This window comes from Bufo gargarizans, chromosome 2 (assembly GCF_014858855.1).
Source record: "Bufo gargarizans isolate SCDJY-AF-19 chromosome 2, ASM1485885v1, whole genome shotgun sequence".
In the NCBI taxonomy this organism is placed as follows: domain Eukaryota; kingdom Metazoa; phylum Chordata; class Amphibia; order Anura; family Bufonidae; genus Bufo; species Bufo gargarizans.
Window position 1 is genome coordinate 681,426,431 of NC_058081.1, and position 21,767 is coordinate 681,448,197.

The 21,767-nt window shown below is 45.7% G+C and overlaps 1 protein-coding gene across 1 annotated transcript in view; it reads right to left on the minus strand.

The window, feature by feature from the left end:
* Positions 1-21,475, minus strand: part of LOC122928955 (zinc finger protein OZF-like) — a 35,148-nt gene extending 13,673 nt beyond the window's left edge. Inside the window, exons 1-3 of the mRNA XM_044282307.1 lie at positions 21,436-21,475; positions 19,088-19,166; positions 18,884-18,997 (exon numbers count right to left, since the gene is read on the minus strand). Of these exons, the coding sequence (XP_044138242.1) occupies positions 18,884-18,997; positions 19,088-19,103 (130 nt within the window). The 5' untranslated portion in view covers positions 19,104-19,166; positions 21,436-21,475. The remainder of the gene's footprint in view (positions 1-18,883; positions 18,998-19,087; positions 19,167-21,435) is intronic.
* Between the last annotated feature and the right edge of the window lie 292 nt (positions 21,476-21,767).

Consider the following 21,767-nt stretch of genomic DNA (forward strand, 5'->3'; position numbering starts at 1 on the left):
GCGTCTGGAGGAAAGAAGGTTTGTACACAAACATAGAAGAGGACTCTTTACTGTAAGAGCAGTGAGACTATGGACTCTTTACTGTAAGAGCAGTGAGACTATGGACTCTTTACTGTAAGAGCAGTGAGACTATGGACTCTATACTGTAAGAGCGGTGAGACTATGGACTCTATACTGTAAGAGCGGTGAGACTATGGACTCTATACTGTAAGAGCGGTGAGACTATGGACTCTTTACTGTAAGAGCAGTGACACTATGGACTCTTTACTGTAAGAGCAGTGACACTATGGACTCTTTACTGTAAGAGCAGTGACACTATGGACTCTTTACTGTAAGAGCAGTGACACTATGGACTCTTTACGGTAAGAGCAGTGACACTATGGACTCTTTACAGTAAGAGCAGTGAGACTATGGACTCTTTACTGTAAGAGCAGTGAGACTATGGACTCTTTACTGTAAGAGCGGTGAGACTATGGACTCTATACTGTAAGAGCGGTGAGACTATGGACTCTATACTGTAAGAGCAGTGAGACTATGGACTCTATACTGTAAGAGCAGTGAGACTATGGACTCTATACTGTAAGAGCAGTGAGACTATGGACTCTTTACTGTAAGAGCAGTGAGACTATGGACTCTATACTGTAAGAGCAGTGAGACTATGGACTCTGTACTGTAAGAGCAGTGAGACTATGGACTCTATACTGTAAGAGCAGTGAGACTATGGACTCTGTACTGTAAGAGCAGTGAGACTATGGACTCTGTACTGTAAGAGCAGTGAGACTATGGACTCTATACAGTAAGAGCAGTGAGACTATGGACTATTTACTGTAAGAGCAGTGAGACTATGGACTATATACTGTAAGAGCAGTGAGACTATGGACTCTTTACAGTAAGAGCAGTGAGACTATGGACTCTATACTGTAAGAGCAGTGAGACTATGGACTCTATACTGTAAGAGCAGTGACACTATGGACTCTTTACGGTAAGAGCAGTGACACTATGGACTCTTTACAGTAAGAGCAGTGAGACTATGGACTCTACTGTAAGAGCAGTGAGACTATGGACTCTACTGTAAGAGCAGTGAGACTATGGACTCTACTGTAAGAGCAGTGAGACTATGGACTCTTTACGGTAAGAGCAGTGAGACTATGGACTCTATACTGTAAGAGCAGTGAGACTATGGACTCTTTACTGTAAGAGCAGTGAGACTATGGACTCTTACTGTAAGAGCAGTGAGACTATGGACTCTATACTGTAAGAGCAGTGAGACTATGGACTCTTACTGTAAGAGCAGTGAGACTATGGACTCTTTACTGTAAGAGCAGTGAGACTATGGACTCTTTACTGTAAGAGCAGTGACACTATGGACTCTTTACTGTAAGAGCAGTGACACTATGGACTCTTTACTGTAAGAGCAGTGACACTATGGACTCTTTACTGTAAGAGCAGTGACACTATGGACTCTTTACTGTAAGAGCAGTGACACTATGGACTCTTTACGGTAAGAGCAGTGAGACTATGGACTCTTTACTGTAAGAGCAGTGAGACTATGGACTCTTTACTGTAAGAGCGGTGAGACTATGGACTCTATACTGTAAGAGCGGTGAGACTATGGGACTCTATACTGTAAGAGCGGTGAGACTATGGACTCTATACTGTAAGAGCAGGTGAGACTATGGACTCTATACTGTAAGAGCAGTGAGACTATGGACTCTTTACTGTAAGAGCAGTGAGGACTATGGACTCTTTACTGTAAGAGCAGTGAGACTATGGACTCTTATTACTGTAAGAGCAGTGAGACTATGGACTCTTTACTGTAAGAGCAGTGAGACTCTGGACTCTTTACTGTAGAGCAGTGAGACTCTGGACTCTTTACTGTAAGAGCAGTGAGACTCTGGACTCTTTACTGTAAGAGGCAGGTGAGACTCTGGACTCTTTACTGTAAGAGCAGTGAGACTATGGACTCTTTACTGTAAGAGCAGTGAGACTATGGACTCTTTACTGTAAGAGCAGTGATGAGACTCTTATCGTGAGACAGGCTCTTTACTGTAGAGCAGTGAGACTATGGACTCTATTACTGTAGAGCAGTGAGACTATGGACTCTATACTGTAAGAGCAGTGAGACTATGGACTCTATACTGTAAGAGCAGTGAGACTATGGACTCTGTACTGTAAGAGCAGTGAGACTATGGACTCTTTACTGTAAGAGCAGTGAGACTATGGACTCTTTACTGTAAGAGCAGTGAGACTATGGACTCTTACTGTAAGAGCAGTGAGACTATGGACTCTTTACTGTAAGAGCAGTGAGACTATGGACTCTATACTGTAAGAGCAGTGAGACTATGGACTCTATACTGTAAGAGCAGTGAGGACTATGGACTCTATACTGTAAGAGCAGTGAGACTATGGACTCTTTACTGTAAGAGCAGTGAGACTATGGACTCTATACGTAAGAGCAGTGAGACTATGGACTCTTTACTGTAAGAGCAGTGAGACTATGGACTCTATACTGTAAGAGCAGTGAGACTATGGACTCTATACTGTAAGAGCAGTGAGACTATGGACCTCTATACTGTAAGAGCAGTGAGACTATGGACTCTATACTGTAAGAGCAGTGAGACTATGGACTCTATACTGTAAGAGCAGTGAGACTATGGACTCTTATACTGTAAGAGCAGTGCGACTATGGACTCTTTACAGTAAGAGCAGTGAGGACTATGGACTCTTTACTGTAAGAGCAGTGAGACTATGGACTCTATACTGTAAGAGCAGTGAGACTTGGATCTGTTACGTAGAGCAGTGAATATTGTACTCTTTACGGTAGAGCAGTGAGGCACTAGGGACTCTTTACGGTAAGAGCAGTGGAACTATGGACTCTTACGGTAAGAGGCAGTGAGACTATGGACTCTTTACGGTAAGAGCAGTGGACTCTGGACTCTTACTGTAAGAGCAGTGAGACTATGGACTCTTTACTGTAAGAGCAGTGAGACTATGGACTCTTTACTGTAAGAGCAGTGAGACTATGGACTCTTTACGGTAAGAGCAGTGAGACTATGGACTCTTTACGTAAGAGCAGTGAGGACTATGGACTCTTTACGGTAAGAGCAGTGAGACTATGGACTCTTTACGGTAAGAGCGTGAGACTATGGACTCTTTACGATAAGAGCAGGGAGACTATGGACTCTTCACTGTAAGAGCAGTGAGACTATGGACTCTTTACTGTAAGAGCAGTGAGACTATGGACTCTTTACTGTAAGAGCAGTGAGACTATGGACTCTTTACGGTAAGAGCAGTGAGACTATGGACTCTTTACGGTAAGAGCAGTGAGACTATGGACTATTACGGTAAGAGCATGGACTCTTTACGGTAAGAGCAGTGAGACTATGGAGCTCTCTGCCTGAGAAGGTGGTGATGGTGAGTACAATAAAGGAATTCAAGAGGGGCCTGGACGTATTTCTGGAGCGTAATAATATTACAGGCTATAGCTACTGGAGAGGGGTCGTTGATCCAGGGAGTTATTCTGATGCCTGATTGGAGTCGGGACGGAATTTTTTATTCCCCTAAAGTGGGGAAAATTCTCTTCTACCTCACAGTTTTTTTTTGCCTTCCTCTGGATCAACTTGCAGGATGACAGGCCGAACTGGATGGACAAAGGGCTTTTTTCAGCCTTATGTACTATGTTACTAGGTTTAGTTAATAAAGGTTGTCAGTGGTTGTAATTCCAGGTTATAGAAGACAGAGGCTGTAATTATAGAAGTAACAGGATCCTATTCCCTCGTCTTCAGCCTATAGACATTCCTCTCTCTATACTGGAGGAGGTCGGAGAACAGAAGAATAAGATGTCTGTAGATTTTCTATACAGATAATATAACCGATTTAGTTTTTATGTTGTATTTAATGATATTTTCTATTTTTAGATAGAAATGTTCTTGAGAAGCAGCGTTTCACCGAAATCTAAAATGTTCCTTCCTTAGCAATCAACATTACTAAAGAAGGGAATGTCTAGTAATGAAACAGTTAATCTATATAATAATGTGGGACTAAGAGACATTGAGCGAGGAGCAGCTTCTTCCTGTGCTCAGCCATGGTGAGAAAGCATGTGGTCAATGGATGGACAGGAGACATGGCATTAGTGATCTTTTGTCTAAGAATGGGTTAATGGTCTGTCTGCGTTTATGGAAAGGCCTAATTCTAGAAATCCGATCTTAAGATTATACAAAATACTAAATGTTTGTTTATTTGGTCTACAAATGAGGTATTTATAAATGAACTCTGTGTTATAATGTACATTACAGAATAATACATATGTAAGGGTTAAACGACATCATTTTATTACTTGAAGTTAATCGGCTATAAGAGCGCGTGATGCTGTAAGAGCGATGCGAGCGGCCGCTGAGCCGTGTCCGTACACTATGCTGAGAGAAATAATATAGGCATTGCTTATAACGACCTATCAGGTCTGTCACAGGATTATACAGTAGATGGCATTATTTGTCTAGTTTATTAGATAAAAGGAAACTATTCGGATTTGTTTCAGAATGTGGATAATATATAAGCTAATGATAGTAATACGCAATACGCATTCCAGAAGACACTTGATCTGATTCCATTATATAGAATCATAAAGATCCACAGGAAAATGGTCCAAACTATTTACATTTTCTAATAATGTCAGATGGAATTTATTTACTACAAGTCTTTTAATTTATAAGTTTTTCAATGGTTATTTTATATATTTTATAGTAATAATTTATTATTGATGCTACGCACACATAACCAACGATATCCGCACACTCAACAATATCGGCACACACAACGATATCCTCACACACACAACGATATCCTCACACACACAACGATATCCTCACACACACAACGATATCCCCACACACACACAACGATATCCCCACACACACACAACGATATCCCCACACACACACAACGATATCCCCACACACACACAACGATATCCCCACACACACACAACGATATCCCCACACACACACAACGATATCCCCACACACACAACGATATCCCCACACACACAACGATATCCCCACACACACAACGATATCCCCACACACACAACGATATCCCCACACACACAACGATATCCCCACACACACAACGATATCCCCACACACACAACGATATCCCCACACACACAACGATATCCCCACACACACACAACGATATCCCCACACACACAACGATATCCCCACACACACACAACGATATCCCCACACACACAACGATATCCCCACACACACAACGATATCGTCACACACACAACGATATCCACACACACAACGATATCGTCACACACAACGATATCCTCACACACAACGATATCCTCACACACAACGATATCCTCACACACAACGATATCCTCACACACAACGATATCCTCACACACAACGATATCCTCACACACAACGATATCCTCACACACAACGATATCCTCACACACAACGATATCCGCACACACACAACGATATGATATATATTATACATGCTGCCAATATATTGGTCTTAATGAGAATGAATATTGTATATTCTCACACAGGGGGGTGGCAGCAGCTGGTCGTACTAGGGCTGCAATGATTCAGCGATGTAATCAATGCAAAAAAATCCTCAATGCAGTTTCTCTGCATCGAGGATTCGTTTAAATCGCGTGACCACGGAGCGTGAGTGAAGTGAAGCCTTTCACTCCCCGCTCCGTGGCCTCCCGTTGGCACAGCGCTGCAGGGCCTTGCATGCACATATCATCAGCGCGCTGGCTGACGCTGTGTGTGACGTCAGGTCCCTCCCAGTGCATGATGGGAAGAAGACGCGGTCCGTCTCCTGTGGACTCCATGTCAGCACACTGCCAGGAAAGGCAAGTATAAAGTTAACACTGGGGGGGGGGGGGGTGATGTTGGCGATTTGAAGGGGCTGATGGCGCTGGGGAACATGGATGGCAATGGCATGGAGGGGCTGATGATATTTGATGGCACTCAGGGAGTGGGGGACATGGCAATTGCCAATGTATGGCATGGAGGCACTGGGGTATTGGTGGGCATGGCAATGGATCGCATGGAGGGGTTGATGATACTGGGGGAGTGGGGGACATGGCATGGAGGGGCTGATCTGATAGCAGTGGGGGACATCACATGGCAATGGATGGCATGGAGGCACTGGGGGAGTGGGGGACTTGGCAATGCATGGCATGGAGGGGCTGATGGCACTGGGGGAGTGGAGTTGATGGCACTGGGGTTGGGGAGAGCTGAAGGCACTGGGGGAATGGAGCTGATGGTACTGGGGGATAGTGGAGCTGATGGCACTGGGGGATAGTGGAGCTGATGGCACTGGGGGATAGTGGAGCTAATGGCACTGGGGGATAGTGGAGCTGATGGCACTGGGGGATAGTGGAGCTAATAGTGTCATCCACAGATTCCCTCATAATAGTGCCATCCACAGATTCCCTCATAACAGCGCCATCCAGAGATTCCCCCATAACAGCGTCATCCGCAGATTCCCCCATAACAGTGTGTCATCCAGAGATTCCCCCATAACAGTGTCATCCGCAGATTCCCCCATAACAGTGTCATCCACAGATTCCCCCATAACAGTGTCATCCACAGATTCCCCCATAACAGTGTCATCCACAGATTCCCCCATAACAGTGTCATCCACAGATTCCCCCATAACAGTGTCATCCACAGATTCCCCCATAACAGTGTCATCCACAGATTCCCCCATAACAGTGTCATCCACAGATTCCCCCATAACAGTGTCATCCACAGATTCCCCCATAACAGTGTCATCCACAGATTCCCCCATAACAGTGTCCTCCACAGATTCCCCCATAACAGTGTCATCCACAGATTCCCCCATAACAGTGTCATCCACAGATTCCCCCATAACAGTGTCATCCACAGATTCCCCCATAACAGCGCCATCCACAGATTCCCCCATAACAGTGTCATCCACAGATTCCCCCATAACAGTGTCATCCACAGATTCCCCCATAACAGTGTCATCCACAGATTCCCCCATAACAGTGTCATCCAGAGATTCCCCCATAACAGTGTCATCCACAGATTCCCCCATAACAGTGTCATCCGCAGATCCCCCATAACAGTGTTATCCACAGATCCCCATAACAGTGCCATCCACAGATCACCCCATAATAGTGTCATTCACAGATCCCCATAACAGTGCCATCCACAGATCACCCCATAATAGTGTCATCCACAGATCACCCCATAATAGTGTCATCCACAGATCACCCCATAATATTGTCATCTACAGATCCCTATAACAATGCCACCCACAGATCCCCATAACAGTGCCATCCACAGATCACCCCATAATAGTGTCATCCACAGATCACCCAATAATAGTGTCATCCACAGATCACCCCATAAGTGTCATCCACAGATCACCCCATAATATTGTCATCCACAGATCCCTATAACAATGCCACCCACAGATCCCCCATAACAGTGTCATCCACAGATCACCCCATAAAAGTGTCATCCACAGATCACCCCATAATAGTGTCATCCACAGATCACCCCATAATAGTGTCATCCACAGATCACCCCATAATAGTGTCATCCACAGATCCCCATAACAATGCCACCCACAGATCCCCATAACAGTGCCATCCACAGATCACCCCATAATAGTGTCATCCACAGATCACCCCATAATATGGTCATCTACAGATCCCTATAACAATGCCACCCACAGATCCTCCATAACAGTGTCATCCGCAGATCCCCCATAACAGTGCCACCCACAGATCCCCATAACAGTGTCATCCACAGATCCTCCATAACAGTGTAATCCAACAGTGTAGCTGATCTTCTCAGCTACAGTGTCCCCATGACTATGAAGGACACAATGCTGACGGTTCTTTCACTACTGTATTTTGTTGTAGAATACTACTGTACTGTAGTCTCCTGCTGCATCCAAATTTAGAAAGATGTCAAAGCAGAAAAGGCTTTCATATAAGATCCCTTTTAAACTGGAGATGATAAAATACATCAAAGAACATGGAAACGGCAGCTGAGAGACATTTGGGGAGTGGAGGAAACAGGGGGATCAGCTGCAGAAAGCAGATAAAAGTTAGTCCAAAATTCTCTCTTTTCACAAATATGTGCTGGATGCAAGAAAGAAAAATGGGTATGAAATAGGCCAGATTGGGAATGTGGATGAATCCCATTAAACTTTGATGTTCCATCGAACGGGACCGTTGATGTGAGAGGCACAAAAACCGTAATGGTAAAGACCTCAGGACACGAGAGAACCCATTACACAGTTGTGTTGTCCTGCTATGCAGACTGCTATTATTTTGCACATAACTGTACTTCTTATCGAACCCAGTTCTCATATATTTCTTAATGGGAATTAAATTTGGGCTCGACTATATGTGTGGTGAGCAAGAGAAGCAAATCTGTGAATCCACAGTAAGAGTGCCCAAAATATGCAGATGCTTGAAGCTCCATTCAATGCCTGCTGTCCGGCAACCTTCCGTATTAGGGTCATCACTGGGTGATATGCTGCATATTTGGTGGACTTGCCCCCTGTGAAGGCACTCTGGACCTCATTAATTCAATACCAGGTCACAATCTCCGGAAGAACCCTCTGGAAGCATTGTTGAACAGGAGGATTCCATGTGTCCCTCTGAACTCCCAGCGATTAATCACTTTTTCCTTTCTAGCTACCAAGCAGACAATCACTGAGGCCTGCAAGAGGAATTCTCTCTGGAGTAGGGCTGAAACGAATACTCGAGTAATTCGACAGCAAAATTTTTTGTTTCTGTCACATGACCACGGAGCTGGAGTGCAGCGCTTGCTATTACTCCCGCTCCCTGGTCTACCGCTGGCCCGCAATGCGCTCAGAGAATGCTCCCGGAGCCCCCTCCTCCCTCATACACTGTTCTCTTGTTCTCGGTCACTCCATCACTTTCCACCGAATTAGTAGCTCCCCCACCTTCCTCTCCCTTTAGTTTTCCCTACTTAGAGTTACATTGGGATAAGTCTCTTCCCCTTCCATGCCGGTAAAGTAACCTCACGTGACTTGTACTACACTACAGTAGTGCAAGGACTGCCCGTATCCAAAATGTCCGTCTTCCTTCTGAAACGTCACACCGTCCGTAGCCCTTCCCTATTGGTAGAAAAATCATCACGTGGCCTGTATTGTGTCCTGCGCTGGCAGATCGTGGTTATCATGGTGGCGGCGCCATAGATAGAGCAGGCCATCGTGCAAGTAATCCTCCTGCATGTATGGTTCTGTGCCCTGCTCCATCCAAGTGGTCATCTGAGCCCTTCTGTGTCTTGTTACCTCCATTACACCTACTCCTTTAGTTACTACTAACATTCCTATAGAGCAGAGGCAGCAGTCGGAGTGTAGAACTACAAGTGGCAGCATGTCCCGTCTGTATTAGAACATGTCAGCTTGCTGGTACTAGTAGTACTATGGACCCTGCAAGCAACAGATTAGTTGCCCAGCTACCTGGAATTTCTCCCTTGGGTCAATGCACAAAGCTGAAGGCATTGGGGTGGGGGAACGGGAGCTGATGGCGCTGGGGTGGGGGAACGGGAGCTGATGGCGCTGGGGGAACGGGAGCTGATGGCGCTGGGGGAACGGGAGCTGATGGCCCTGGGGGAAAGGGAGCTGATGGCGCTGGGGGAACGGGAGCTGATGGCGCTGGGGGAACGGGAGCTGATGGCGCTGGGGGAACGGGAGCTGATGGCGCTGGGGGAACGGGAGCTGATGGCGCTGGGGGAACGGGAGCTGATGGCGCTGGGGGAACGGGAGCTGATGGCGCTGGGGGAACGGGAGCTGATGGCACTGGGGGAACGGGAGCTGATGGCACTGGGGGAACGGGAGCTGATGGCACTGTGGGAACGGGAGCAGATGGCACTGGGGGAAAGGCAGCTGATGGCAATGGGGGAAAGGGAGCTGATGGCACTGGGGGAACGGGAGCTGATGGCACTGGGGGAACGGGAACTGATGGCACTGGGGGAACGGGAACTGATGGCACTGGGGGAACGGGAACTGATGGCACTGGGGGAAGCTGATGGCACTGGGGGAAGCTGATGGCACTGGGGGAAGCTGATGGCCCTGGGGGAAGCTGATGGCACTGGGGGAAGCTGATGGCACTGGGGGGAACTGATGCACTTGGGCTGATCGCACAGGGGGGAACAAAGTGTGTTGGGGACTGATGAGTTTTTAAAGGAAAACAGTATATTCATTTATTTACTTATTACGATTAATCGTAAAAAAATAAATCGGTAGAATACTCTATTATTAAAATAATCGTTTACTGCAGCCCTACTCTGGAAGTCAAGAGGGGACTAGAAGCGGACTTCAATTCTCGCAGATCACCATGACAAATTCCTGAAGATCTGGACCCCTGGGATAAACGGCGCTTCCTTCCTACCCAGTAGAACAGGACCTCCATCTTTGAAAGAATATTAACTCCTATTTTAATCTGACCACGAGGTCTGCCATCCTGTGAGAGTAACGACCAACCACCTGTTTGTGGTGCATCTGCAGTTATTGTGGTTCGGCCACTACTAGTTTTTTTCAACATTCATTTCTTCTTGGTCCCAACGACTCCTCTTACAGGATTTCTCTATTGCTAAATAATGCAGCGTGAACCTTGTTCTTGATGCCTGCTCACTGGGCTCCGATTCTCTCTCTTTTTTGTACAATGCCATGTTTGGAATAAAAATTATTGTAAAACAAAAAACAATTGTACTTAAGGATCTGTCACCATTCAACACAAGCTGCCGTCATTATTGAATAGATCTTAGACCTGATGATGTTGGTGTACTCACTAGAGGAATTCATGCCATGTCCACCTAGAGCTTTACTCACAGGCTGCAGACTCCCTGGCTCCTCTAGCAGCAGTTTCAGTGTAGAATTCCAGGTGCTGCTTTATTGTACTGCAGCCTGTACGGAGCATGTGTTAGACAGCAGCAGCAGGGAGGGGGTTTATCAGTGAATATAGCTTGTGAATATTAGGCTGCGTCCTCACGAGTGTGATTGCCCAGGGGTCAGACCCACTGGCCCACCTGTAGGGCATGTGGCTGCTTTTAAACGGTCAGCTTGCATGCAACCTAATCTTCATCAGCCAATGGCTGGCCCACCTGGGGTACTTAAGGCACCATCCCCATGGAGGAAGGTGCCTGAACATTAGGTTAATCAACTTGCTAGTTCCTGTGAAAGTGAGCTGTCCCATTTTGTTACTGATTTTTGCCTGTTTCCTGACTCTGACGCTACATTTCCTGACCTGACATGTGTCTGATTACCGTACTGACCCTTTGCTGCCTGCCCTGACCTTGTACCTGTTTCACAGATTCTAACTTCCTCTGTCTGATCTTGGCCTGTCACCGACTACAGTTTTGCCTGATCTCTTGCTGCTCCACTCTGGTGTCTGTGACTCTTGTGGGTTAGCTGTCAACTACATAGGGACTACTCCAAGAAGTATCAGATTGGTGGTTCTCCTGCAGCAAAGTCCAGATCCCTGTATAGGGGGTTAAAGGGTGAATGCCAGGATAACGCCCTTAGTATTAGCCCAAAGTCAAACCTGTTGGTTGATGCAATGATTCCAGAACCATTGCCCATAACAATATGAGACTCATCAGCACCCTCACTTTCTGGCTAGACTTGTAAAATGCACATTTTACTATTAACCATTTTGACCTGGAGGTGCAAATGAAGTACACTATGATGACATCAGGGGTTGTCAATGACAGAGGGAGGGAGGACCTTTCATGGGAATATGGGCTACAAACTGGTATGCTTACCAGATAGGGAGCAAAAACAGCTAAAGCCCATTAGGGAATCGGCCGTCTCCTCCTCCCTGTACCGATACTCTAAATTAAGATACGAGGTGGCAAAAACAGCGGGGGACACAGCGCCAGGATGGAGGGGTATTTTAGAAAAAAAGGGCAGGCATCTGTAGGGGCTGTCCTATCTGGTAAGCACAGCAGTTTGTAACCCATAATCCCATGAAAGGTCCTCCTTAAGGATATTCCTGTTTTTTTTATATTCATTAATAATATATATACAGTACAGACCAAAAGTTTGGGCACACCTTCTCATTCAAAGAGTTTTCTTTATTTTCATGACTATGAAAATTGTAGATTCACACTGAAGGCATCAAAACTATGAATTAACACATGTGGAATTATATACATAACAAAAAAGTGTGAAACAACTGAAAATATGTCATATTCTAGGTTCTTCAAAGTAGCCACCTTTTGCTTTGATTACTGCTTTGCACAGTCTTGGCATTCTCTTGATGAGCTTCAAGAGGTGGTCACCTGAAATGGTCTTCACTTCACAGGTGTGCCCTGTCAGGTTTAATAAGTGGGATTTCTTGCCTTATAAATGGGGTTGGGACCATCAGTTGCGTTGTGGAGAAGTCAGGTGGATACACAGCTGATAGTCCTACTGAATAGACTGTTAGAATTTGTATTATGGCAAGAAAAAAGCAGCTAAGTAAAGAAAAACGAGTGGCCGTCATTACTTTAAGAAATGAAGGTCAGTCAGTCCAAAAAATTGGGAAAACTTTGAAAGTGTCCCCAAGTGCAGTCACAAAAACCATCAAGCGCTACAAAGAAACTGGCTCACATGCGGACCGCCCCAGGAAAGGAAGACCAAGAGTCACCTCTGCTGCGGAGGATAAGTTCATCCGAGTCACCAGCCTCAGAAATCGCAGGTTAACAGCAGCTCAGATTAGAGACCAGGTCAATGCCACCCAGAGTTCTAGCAGCAGACACATCCCTAGAACAACTGTTAGGAGGAGACTGTGTGAATCAGGCCTTCATGGTAGAATATCTGCTAGGAAACCACTGCTAAGGACAGGCAACAAGCAGAAGAGACTTGTTTGGGCTAAAGAACACAAGGAATGGACATTAGACCAGTGGAAATCTGTGCTTTGGTCTGATGAGTCCAAATGTGAGATCTTTGGTTCCAACCACCGTGTCTTTGTGCGACGCAGAAAAGGTGAACGGATGGACTCTACATGCCTGGTTCCCACCGTGAAGCATGGAGGAGGAGGTGTGATGGTGTGGGGGGGCTTTGCTGGTGACACTGTTGGGGATTTATTCAGAATTGAAGGCATACTGAACCAGCATGGCTACCACAGTATCTTGCAGCGGCATGCTATTCCATCCGGTTTGCGTTTAGTTGGACCATCATTTATTTTTCAACAGGACAATGACCCCAAACACACCTCCAGGCTGTGTAAGGGCTATTTGACCATGAAGGAGAGTGATGGGGTGCTGTGCCAGATGACCTGGCCTCCACAGTCACCGGACCTGAACCCAATCGAGATGGTTTGGGGTGAGCTGGGCCGCAGAGTGAAGGCAAAAGGGCCAACAAGTGCTAAGCATCTCTGGGAACTCCTTCAAGACTGTTGGAAGACCATTTCAGGTGACTACCTCTTGAAGCTCATCAAGAGAATGCCAAGAGTGTGCAAAGCAGTAATCAAAGCAAAAGGTGGCTACTTTGAAGAACCTAGAATATGACATATTTTCAGTTGTTTCACACTTTTTTGTTATGTATATAATTCCACATGTGTTAATTCATAGTTTTGATGCCTTCAGTGTGAATCTACAATTTTCATAGTCATGAAAATAAAGAAAACTCTTTGAATGAGAAGGTGTGTCCAAACTTTTGGTCTGTACTGTATATTTGGATAGTGTTATTTGCAGTGATGGTCAGTTCGCAGTGTTCGTCAACGAACACATGCGGGCTGCCATCTTGACAGTAAGTCCTTACCTGTGCCTGTACCAGGAGCCGGTCACCGGGAGCAGGCAGTTCTGAGAACAGCCGCCGGGGGCACAATGGTGCAGAAGTACCGCACCGGTGAAACGCTTGGACACCTTTTTATTCCATGTTTTTTTTTTACATTATAGATTCATACTGAAGACATGAAAACAATGAAAGAAAGATCACACATGGAATTAAAGGGTATTCCAAATGTCAAATGCTCTCCCCATAGCAACAGGAGCTCAAAGGGGATAACTATTAGATCGGTGGGCATTGGGACCCACACTGACAGGAGAAGGGGCACCCCCTGAAATGAACACGGTGTCAGGACAAGCATGCGCACCGCCGCTCCATTCATCTCGACAGGAGTTCCGGAGACCGCTGAGTACCGATAAGGGATAACTGGAATACCCCTATAAGTTATAAACAAAAAAGTGTTAAGCCAGAAAATGTTTTCTAATTGATATTCCTCAGACCCTCTTACAGCAGTTGCCGGTTTGCTCCCTCACTCCAGGGCTCGGTGCAGACTCCCCCCCACCCCCCCCACTCTTCTTTTCTTCCCGCCAGGTTCGGTCACTAGGGTAGCTCTGTCTCCACGGCCTGCTTGTTCTCCCTGTAGGTCGCGCAGTGCTCCCCTCGGTGCTTAAAGGGCCACATCGGGGGACTTAAGGCACTTGTTGGCTGCTTTTCCTTCACTGTATTCCAGCACTCCCTCTCTGTTTCTTGGCCAGATAAGCCTTACAGGACTTGGAGATGTTTGGGGTCACCGTCCTGTTCAAAACATGGTCCCACTAAACCCAAATCGGATGGGATGGCATTTAGCTGTGGTGGCCATCCTGGTTAGGCATGTCAGTAGCAGTGTCACCGGCAAAGCTTTGCCACGGTCCACCTCCTCCCCCGTGCTTCATAGTAGGACGTGTAGAAACCATTTACTCCCCTTTTCACAAAAATATGGCAGTTGGAACAAAAAAAATCTCAAATTCTGACAAAGTCGATATCTCCACTGGTCTAATGTCCATTCCTTGTTTTCTTCTTCTTGTTCCTCACTATTGGCTTCTTAGCAGCAATTCGAGCATAAAGTCCTGATCCTCGCAGTCTCTTCTGAACAGTTGATGGTGACAGGTGTGGTTCTTGATCTCTGTACGGCATTTATGGAGGCTGTAATCTGAGGGGCTGATAATTGGAGGATTCTGAGGCTGGTAACTCAGATGGCTTCTTCTCTGCAGCAGAGGTCACTCTTGGTCTTCTTTTTCTGGTTTGCTCCTCATGAGAGACAGTTTCATCATTGTGTCTGATGGTTCTCATGACTTGGTACTTGATTGATACCCAGATTGACTGACCTGCCTGTCTTACAGGGAGGTCACTTCGCTATACTTAGTTGGGTGGTTCTCTCCATGATGTGGATTAGAACACACTGTATGGAGCGGTGCACCATCCTACCTCTGCCCAACAACACTGAAGGCCTCACACACATGATGAAGGCAAGAAGTTCCACAAACTAACTCCTGATAAGACATATCCGATACCTGAAAACCTATCCAGACGACTACCTCATGAAGCTGACTGACAGAATGCCAAGAGTGTGCAAAGCTGTCATCAAAACAAAAGGGCGACTGAAGAATCTAAAAGGTGAACATATTCTCGTTTGTTTAGTACGGTTTTTGTTCACTACTTAATTCCTTCATCGTTTTAATTTTTTCATATGAATCTACAATGTAGAAAATAAAAAAACATGGAAAGAAAAGGTGTCCAAGCTTTCGACTGGTCCTGCAGTTCATTAGGACAGCACAGACACAAAAGCTGTGCCCGCAGTGGGTGTGCGGACATGACTGACCACCATGTCCTGCAGGAACAGCCGGGATCGGAGAAGAATTTGATCAGAGATCGCAGTCAGCTGGATAACACTTCATGATGGGATGAGGACATCTCCAATCAGAGAGCAGCCGGTGATCAGATTCTCCTCCTGTCCTGAAGGCACCAAGGAGAATCTGAAGTCACTTCCTCCATTCATGATTCCTTACCTGTGGTGAAATCTCCTGGAATGTCCTCCTCCACCTCACTCTTACACGGGGGATCGCCCATCATCCGCTCTTCTTGGGGACATCTCTCTGGTGGATTTCCTTCTATGAGTCCATCTGTAGGAAACACAATGACAGATTATTACACGTGATGATGAGATGATGGGAGTAGCATCCAAATGACCAGTGAAGGTCTCCCCCTCCTCACATTGCAGATCGTCCATTACATCCGTCACCTCTTCAGGTTCATCTTTAACGATAATCTTGATATCAATCAGATTTTCATCCTAAACGATAAGATACATGAAGTAAGATGGACTTGGATACAGTCACTGTGCGGTCAGATCCTGGGGGTCAGTCACCTCTCACGTCTCGGGGAATCCAGCTGATGTGGGCAGGGGCGGCGTTAGGGGGGGGCAAACTGGGAAACTGCCCTGGGCCCCCGTCACCAAAGGGGCCCCCTTCCAGTCAGTGGCGAATGATGCTCGGGTTGGCAGCCCCGGGCCCAGCACCGCTGGAGGGCCCAACGCCGACCCGAACGCCCACATACCGCGGCGGGGCACGGGAGCACATTGCTCTCTGGCTCGCCGCCGTCATCGCGCGTGCCTGTGCCGGGACGCAGCGCAGTGAAATGTGCGCGCCTGGCCATAGATGAGTATTTTTGAAAAATTTTATGTGCCAACTTTGGGGAACATGGGGGGGACACACAGGAGGACATGTGAAGAGACAGTACATTGGGGGGAAACTGCAGTATGGGGGCAAATTACTATGTGGGGGCAAATTATTATAGGAGGGATTACTATGTGGGGGAAAATTACTATATGGGGCAGTGTGGAGGGAATTACTATGGGGGATTACTATATGGGGGTGTTGCTATTGGGAGCACAACGGGCACAGTATTAGGGGTGGCAGCAGGATGACAGTGATGACACCAGGATGGGGGGGGTTGATGGAAAAACTGAGAAATCTAACGTGTCTGTGTTACAAACTATAGAGAAGAGATGCGGCTGAAAGAATTAGTCATGGTGGTCTGGGTCTAACGGAGGAGAAGAGGATAATTGTGGATAATGTCACTTATTCAGGATTCAACTTAGTTTATTAATCAATGTTCAGGATTATCATAAATGAAATTAGATATATTGTGATCATCATGAACATTGATTGATAAATGAAGTTGAATCCTGAATAAGTGACATTATCCACAATTATCCTCTTCTCCTCCGTTAGACCCAGACCGCCATGACTAATTCTTTCAGCCGCATCTCGTCTCTACAATTGATTATTGGGATCATTAGGAATATTCTGATCTATCCACACGATTACTGGATAAGAACATTTTCCTTTGGATTAATCCTGCAGTATCTGATTTGTTGACGCGTTCTTGTCTCCCTTAGTCCTATATCTACAATTCTTTATCAAGCTTATCTGACTGAGGAGTAGAAGAGGATCTAGAGAGGAGCGGGGACTCAAGATTACTGTATTTTTTATGTTTTTTATTTTATTATTTTTAGTCGATTTTTAATACTCTTATGATTAATTTCTATTTGTTTCTATATGGTCTATTAAAATATTAAAGTATTGATCTTCGATGCAGTCAGTGCCTGTTACTTTGTATTATTATCATCTTTTACTATAACGCTGTGGGGCGGTCTGATAACGGGCACCTAGTTCCAGAGTCTGGGACGGTTGAGCCACTATATATTTTTCCATTTTTTAAGATGCACCGGACCGCCCTCATTGCACCAAGAGGCTAATTTACATATTAGAAAAACGCTGATTTCTCCACATTGCGGCCACCGATCGAGATGGGACCAACAGCATTTGATCAGCGCACGTCTCCCACATCAGCTGGACTGACTGAGAGGTAAGTGGTCACATATTCCCTTTAACACCATCTACCTGAGGGTTCTCTGGGACCTTCTCCTCTGGACAGTCCTGGGAATACAGAGGACGGGGACATCTCTCTGGTGGATTTCTCCTTCTGGATCCATCTGTGGAGACACAGAAATGTATTTAGAGGGAGTAAAAAGGGATCCCAGAAGAGGAAGGCCGATCCTGTTCCTGTTGGACCGGGATGTTCGGGGGTCAGTCTCCTCGCAGTCTCTTGTTGATGGAGACACGTCTGGCACTTGATCTCTGTACGGCATTTATGGAGGCTGTAATCTGAGGTGCTGATAACACCGCGCAACAATCATTTTACTACTGAGAGAAAAACTGGTGATTTATACTAAAATACGTCTAGATTTTAACCCCTTAAGGACCCTGTGATTTTCCATTTTTGCGTTTTTCACTCCTTGCCTTTCCATAGTCCTAACTTTTTATATTTTTCTATTCACATAGCCTTGTGGGACTTATTTTTTGCGGGACAAGTTGTACTTTCCAATTGCACCATTTACGGTTGCATACCATGTAGTAGAAAGCGGGAAAAAATTCCAAATGGGTTAGAATTTGGACAAAACACGCAATTCTAAAAGTTTTTTTTTGCTTTTTTACACTGTACACTATGCGGTAACATTGACCTGTTATCTTCATTCTTCAGGTCATTACGGTTCCAACGGTACCACACTTGTATAATTTTTATTGCGTTTTAATACAGATATTTTTTTTAGACCTTTGAAGAAAAACCTTTTTTTTTTTATAACCATATTCTGACCCCTACAACATTGTTGTTGCTATGTGTACTGGGCTGTGTCAGGGCTCATTTTTTGCGGGACGATCTGTTCTTTTCAGTGATGCCAATTTGAAGTGTGTGCAACTTTTTTATTCCTTTTTATAAAAAAATTATTAAGTAGTTGAAGTGACAAAAATAGGCAAATTGGCTGTTTTAATTTTTTTTCCGCTACTCCATTTATTCAGGACAGCACAGACACAAAAGCTGTGCCCGCAGTGGGTGTGCGGATGTGGCTGACCGTCCGGGATCGGAGAAGAATCTGATCAGAGATCGCAGTCAGCTGGATAAGGGGAACACTTCATGATGGGATGAGGACATCTCCAATCAGAGAGCAGCCACTGATCAGATTCTCCTCCTGCCCTGAAGGCACCAAGGATAGAATCTGAAGTCACTTCCTCCATTCATGATTCCTTACCTGTGGTGACATCTCCTGGAATGTCCTCCTCCACCTCACTCTTACACGGGGGATCGCCCATCATCCGCTCTTCTTGGGGACATCTCTCTAGTGGATTTCCTTCTACGAGTCCATCTGTAGGAAACACAGTGACAGATTATTACGTGTGATGATGAGATGATGGAGTAGTATCCAGATGACCAGTGAAGGTCTGCCCCTCCTCACATTGCAGATCGTCCATTACATCCGTCACCTCTTCAGGTTCATCTTTAACGATAATCTTGATATCAATCAGATTTTCATCCTAAACGATAAGAGACATGAAGTAAGATGGACTTGGATACAGTCACTGTACGGTCAGATCCTGGGGAGACGTCTCCTCTCACGTCTCAGGGAATCCAGCTGATGTGGGCAGGGCCGGCGTTAGGGGGGGGGGGGCAAACTGGGCAACTGCCCTGGGCCCCCTTCACCAAAGGGGCCCCCTTCCAGTCAGTAGAGAATGACATTCGGGTTGGCAGCCCCAGGCCCAGCACCGAACACCGACCTGAACGCCCACATACCGCAGCAGGGCACGGGAGCGCATTGTTCCCTGCCTCGCCGCCGTCCGCTGCCATAGGCTTCAGGCCTAGTATGTAGAGACGAGATGTGGCTGAAAGAATTTGTCATGGCGGTCTGGGTCTAATGGAGGAGAAGAGGAAAGAGAAGGTCTACATTACAGGAGATGATCTATGCTCAGGATAGGTCATCAGTATCAGATCAGCGGGGATCCGACTACTGACACCGCTGCTGATCAGCTGTTTGAAGAGGCCACGGCGCTGACCAGACCTCCGGTGAACACTGCGCTCTCTTTATAGTTCACCAAGCCCAGCGCCGTACATTAGACAGCAGCGATGCTTTGTACTGCAGCTCTTCTCCTCATCACTGGCCGCCCAACAGTTGATCGGCAGGTGTCCCGGGAGAAGGACGCCGGCCGATCTGATATTGATGGCCTATCCTACAGATAATCTTATACACCTTGCTGGTTCTGTATTACACTGCAGTTTCTGTGCACGAGAATCTGCAGGGGAAAAACCATGTGTAATCCGCAATCAGTGCAGGCAGGCTAAGTGTGAATGTGGGGTTTGTGCAATATTTCTTTTGGGGCTTCACTTAAAATTTTGCCCAGGGCCACACTTTGTCTAAAACCGGCCCTGGATGTGAGATACGTGCGTTTCTCAGCCGAATCAGATGCTGTAGGTCCCATCTCGATTGGGAGAAATCAAGGTTTTTTTTTCATTTGCAAATTAGCCGCATTGTGCAACAAGGGTGGCGTCATTGCACCTAGTGGATTTATCCCTGAAGTCTCGCACCTGCGCGTCTGACTATACAGCTGGTGCATGGATACAGTACTGCGCATGCATCGGGGATCTTTTGTACTGTCCTGTGTCTGCACAGATGTCATTACGTCTTCACTGCCTGGTCCCGTCATTCAAAGTGGTGGGGGCATGGACTAGAAGTGAATATGAAAATATATATTTAAAAAAAGATGTTTGTATCAAAATCACAGTAATCTTGAGTCCCCTCTCCTCTCTAGATCCTCTTCTACTCCTGTCAGATAAGCTTGATAAAGAATTGTAGATATAGGACTAAGGGAGACAAGAACGCATCAACAAATCAGATACTGCAGGATTAATCCAAAGGAAAATGTTCTTACTTCTTCCAGTAATCGTGTAGATAGATCAGAATATTCCTAATGATCCCAATAATCAATGTCCGTTAATTAACATATAAACTGTAATAATTGTGGATAATGTCACTTATTCAGGATTCAACTTCATTTATCAATCAACGTTCATGATGATCATAAATGAATTCAGATATATTGTGATCATCCTGAACATTGATAAATGAAGTTGAATCCTGAATAAGTGACATTATCCACAATTATTACAGTTTATATGTTAATTAACGGACATTGATTATTGGATCATTAGGAATATTCTGATCTATCTACACGATTACTGGATGAAGTAAGAACATTTTCCTTTGGATTAATCCTGCAGTATCTGATTTGTTGATGCGTTCTTGTCTCCCTTAGTCCTATATCTACAATTCTTTATCAAGCTTATCTGACTGAGGAGTAGAAGAGGATCCAGAGAGGAGAGGGGACTCAAGATTACTGTATTTTTTATTTTATTATTTTTAGTCGATTTTTAATACTCTTATGATTAATTTCTATTTGTTTCTATATGGTCTATTAAAATATTAAAGTATTGATCTTCGATGCAGTCAGTGCCTGTTACTTTGTATTATTATCATCTTTTACTATAACGCTGTGGGGCGGTCTGATAACGGGCACCTAGTTCCAGAGTCTGGGACGGTTGAGCCACTATATATTTTTCCATTTTTTAAGATGCACCGGACCGCCCTCATTGCACCAAGAGGCTAATTTACATATTAGAAAAATGCAGATTTCTCCACATTGCGGCCACCGATCGAGATGGGACCAACAGCATTTGAGCAGAGCACGTCTCCCACATCAGCTGGACTGACTGAGAGGTAAGTGGTCACATATTCCCTTTAACTCCATCTACCTGAGGGTTCTCTGGGACCTTCTCCTCTGGACAGTCCTGGGAATGCAGAGGACGGGGACATCTCTCGGGGGGATTTATCCTTCTGGATCCATCTGTGGAGACACAGAAATGTATTTAGAGGGAGTAAAAAGGGATCCAAGAAGAGGAAGGCCAATGCTGTTCCTGTTTGCCAAGTTGGACCAAGATGTAAGGGGGTCAGTTTCAGAAATGGCAGCCCTAGCAGACACTGAAGTCCCTAACAGGCAGGAGAACAGCCCAGCTAGTAGTCGGGGGGGATGGTAGTGCAGGTAGGCGAAGACAGTTACTGGTTATAGCGGATTCTGTAATTAGGA